This window comes from Penaeus monodon, chromosome 28 (genome assembly GCF_015228065.2).
Source record: "Penaeus monodon isolate SGIC_2016 chromosome 28, NSTDA_Pmon_1, whole genome shotgun sequence".
NCBI lineage: Eukaryota > Metazoa > Arthropoda > Malacostraca > Decapoda > Penaeidae > Penaeus > Penaeus monodon.
Genome location: NC_051413.1, coordinates 35,280,627 through 35,281,291, shown reverse-complemented (window position 1 = coordinate 35,281,291; position 665 = coordinate 35,280,627). Strand labels below are relative to the sequence as shown.

At 41.4% G+C, this 665-nt stretch overlaps 1 protein-coding gene across 9 annotated transcripts in view; it reads left to right on the top strand.

The window, feature by feature from the left end:
• Nucleotides 1–665, top strand: part of LOC119591560 (protein kinase C and casein kinase substrate in neurons protein 1-like) — a 62,778-nt gene that overhangs the window by 48,737 nt on the left and 13,376 nt on the right. For all 9 annotated transcript variants that reach the window (XM_037940316.1, XM_037940315.1, XM_037940320.1 and 6 more), the window contains 2 exons: nucleotides 65–177; nucleotides 475–595. In XM_037940316.1, the coding sequence (XP_037796244.1) occupies nucleotides 65–177; nucleotides 475–595 (234 nt within the window). The remainder of the gene's footprint in view (nucleotides 1–64; nucleotides 178–474; nucleotides 596–665) is intronic.

The window sequence follows — 665 nt, the reverse complement described above, 5'->3', positions numbered from 1 at the left end:
AATTACATGTTTACTTTCTATTTTCAACCCCACCTGACTGACCATGCTGCCTACTAACTTCCAGGAGATGATCCACGTCTTCGACAAGGCACAGGAGGCCGAGTCTAAGCGGCTGATGTTCTTCAAGGACATGCTCTTTGCAACACACAAATGCCTCAACATCTCAAATGACCCAAGGTATATACCTTCACCTAGTGCAGGCCCTCAGGTCTGGCCAGAATGATCCAGTGTTTTCTAGGATCAGTTGTTGGGAGTGTGTGACTGGTAGGATGATAGATAGTATTCCTTGGATGATTAGGCATAAGGGGGTTTCTCTTTAAATGTGTAGTTGCCAGCTGATCATAACATGGTTATGGATTGTATTTAATAATTATATTCTGGGTATATGAATGGTTTAAATGTGATTAACAAATAGATAACTTGCCTTTACAGTCTTAAGAAAACCAGTTGTGAGATGAACCGATCTCTTTTCAGCTTGCCACGAATTTATGAGGAATTCAATCATACAGTAGCAAACGCAGATTACGAGAAGGACCTGAAGTGGTGGAGTAACAATCATGGGGTAAACATGCCCATGAACTGGCCTTCATTTGAGGTATGACACTTGTAGCAGAGATCACAGATTTCTCCTTTGCTCTGTGCTTTGTTCACCTATTTTATATGCT